Consider the following 2,162-nt stretch of genomic DNA (forward strand, 5'->3'; position numbering starts at 1 on the left):
GCACCCACTCCCCAGGCCCATCCTCACATGGCTCGTGTTGCTCCCCCCCCAGATGCACCCCATATCCCTCCCCCAGCAGCAGCCCTGCGGGGAGGCACTGCTCCCCCCCGGCCCCAGCCCTACTCCTGGGGGTGAGGGGGGCTCAGCAGGGCCCCCAGCCCAGCCACCCTCCTAAGAGACCCCATAGCAACCAGTGCCCGATGCCCCCAGGACAGAGGAAGGACCCAGGGGGGAGATTTTCCACAGTTTTATTCAAAAAATAAACTCGAGCAGGAGGTGTATTAAGTTAGGGGGAGCAGGGCTGAGTGTGGGGGAGCAGGGCTGTGCTCTGGGGGGGCAGTGCCCACCCCCAGCCCCTACCTCCTCTTGTCCTTGATGCTGTAGTGCAGCAGGAGGGGCGCAGGCTGCAAGGCAAGGAGGGGGTCAGGGCAGCCAGTACCCCCACCCCTGGGCAGACACTCCCCACCCCAGCCCAGAACCCCATGGGGAGGGCAGGAGTAACCCCTCCCCATAGGGCAGGCAGCACGGAGGGGCCCAGGCTGCACCATGAACTTGTCCAACCCCTTCTGGGACCCGTCACCGTCCTGACCCGTGCAGGAACGGCTGTGGCACGGCCGTGGGTGCCCCGGGTCACCGCTCCAGCGAGCGACATTAATCATCCTTGATTCACCGATTACCCGCTCCACCACCGCCGTGTCCTCAGCACAGCACTGCCCCGAGCTCCCTCCTGGGGAGGCTCTCCCCATGTTGGACCCCACCAAACCCCTCAGCCCAGGATGGGGTCCCTGGGGGCAAATCCTCTGTGGCAGAGGTGCAGCAGCACGGGCAGGGGGCACCATCCCACCGAGGAACACCCACCTTGCCGAACCAGCGCGAGAGCCAGAGCTGTTTCATCGTCATGTGGTCGGGAAGGGCCTCGTTGTTGAACAGGATCTGCACCTACGCACGAGGAGGCTGCATCAAGGGGGGGCCCCCCGTGACCCCAACCCAGGGCCCAGACCCCCACCTGTCCCCCATCCCACTCACGTGCTGCAGCGGCAGCCCCAGGCGGTGGCACAGGACTCTCCGCAGGTGCCGGATCTGTGCCCGTACGGAGCATCTCACGTACTTCTGCTGCAAGGAGCACTGCAAGTCAAGGGGGTGCGGGTGCCCCCAGCCCCATGGGACCAGCAAGGCCCCAGCTCCCCTCTGCCTGCCCTGCCTGGGACCCCACGCACCAAGCTGAGCCCGGAGCAAGGGCTGTGGGGCCAGGTCTGGGCAGACCCCAGGGGCTCAGGGCCCTGCAAACTGGCAGGGCAGCCCCATGGACCCCCACTCACCTGCAGCACGGCCTTGCTCTTGTCCTTACTGGAGCTGTGGAGGGAAGAGAAGGGGCAGCCTGCCAGCTCCAGCACAGGGAGGTGGGGGGCCATACCCCCTGCCCCTTTCCTGGGCACAGCCTGCCCCAGAGGTGTGGGCTGCCCCCGACCCAATGTTGTGTCGTGTCCCCCCCCGCCAGCCCGTCACGCACGCACAGAGCCGGGGCTGGCTGGGCGGCACGGGGCCGGCATGCCGGCCGGGACTGGCAGCTGAGCTGCAGCCATCGATCCCATTACAGCCCCCAGAGCTGCCGCTTATTGACTTTGCTGTCGGAGCCAACAGGCAGCTGCGCAGCGCCCGCTCCGACAGCTATTAACGCTGGCAGCCGCCGGGCAGGGCTGCAGCCCTACAGGGGGGGACACGACACACAGCTTGGGCAGCTCCAGAGGGGCAGCAGGAGCCCCCCTGGCTCAGCCAGGTCCCCCCACCACGTCCACAGAGGTGGAAGCATGGGATGTTGCTAAATCCCAAGCACAGGCCAGTTTCCAGTGCCACCCCCGGCACCCCTCCCCACCCCACCAAGGGGCAGCGGCTCTGCTGGCGTCCCACAGCCCTGCCGGCACTCACCTCTGCTTCTCCAGGCAGAGCGAGACGTGCTCATCGTAGCGGAAGTAGTGGGCGCGGGAGTGATCGAAGGTGCTGTAGGGGAGCCCCATGGGGTCGCCCCCAACCGTGTCTGGGGAGATGTGGGGAGGGGGTGGGAGTCAGCCCGCCTCCGCCCCGCCAGCACCACGGCACTGCCTGACTGCCATGGCTGGCTCCCAGAGACACTGCAGTGAGATACCCCCCCCACCTTCCTCCAA

At 67.2% G+C, this 2,162-nt stretch overlaps 1 protein-coding gene across 2 annotated transcripts in view; it reads right to left on the minus strand.

Annotated features, from left to right (window-relative positions):
* Positions 1-231: 231 nt before the first annotated feature.
* PCGF1 (polycomb group ring finger 1) overlaps positions 232-2,162 on the minus strand; it is a 4,579-nt gene continuing 2,648 nt past the window's right edge. Inside the window, exons 5-9 of one of the 2 annotated variants that reach the window (XM_014944552.1) lie at positions 1,927-2,035; positions 1,320-1,353; positions 1,027-1,110; positions 859-939; positions 232-404 (exon numbers count right to left, since the gene is read on the minus strand). In XM_014944552.1, coding sequence (XP_014800038.1) covers positions 357-404; positions 859-939; positions 1,027-1,110; positions 1,320-1,353; positions 1,927-2,035 — 356 coding nt within the window. In that variant the 3' untranslated portion in view covers positions 232-356. Of the gene's footprint in view, positions 405-858; positions 940-1,026; positions 1,114-1,319; positions 1,354-1,926; positions 2,036-2,162 lie in introns of both variants that reach the window. The other variant, XM_014944543.1, reaches the window with a different exon arrangement.

Source organism: Calidris pugnax, unplaced genomic scaffold, assembly GCF_001431845.1.
Source record: "Calidris pugnax isolate Ruff unplaced genomic scaffold, ASM143184v1 scaffold15, whole genome shotgun sequence".
In the NCBI taxonomy this organism is placed as follows: Eukaryota; Metazoa; Chordata; class Aves; order Charadriiformes; family Scolopacidae; genus Calidris; species Calidris pugnax.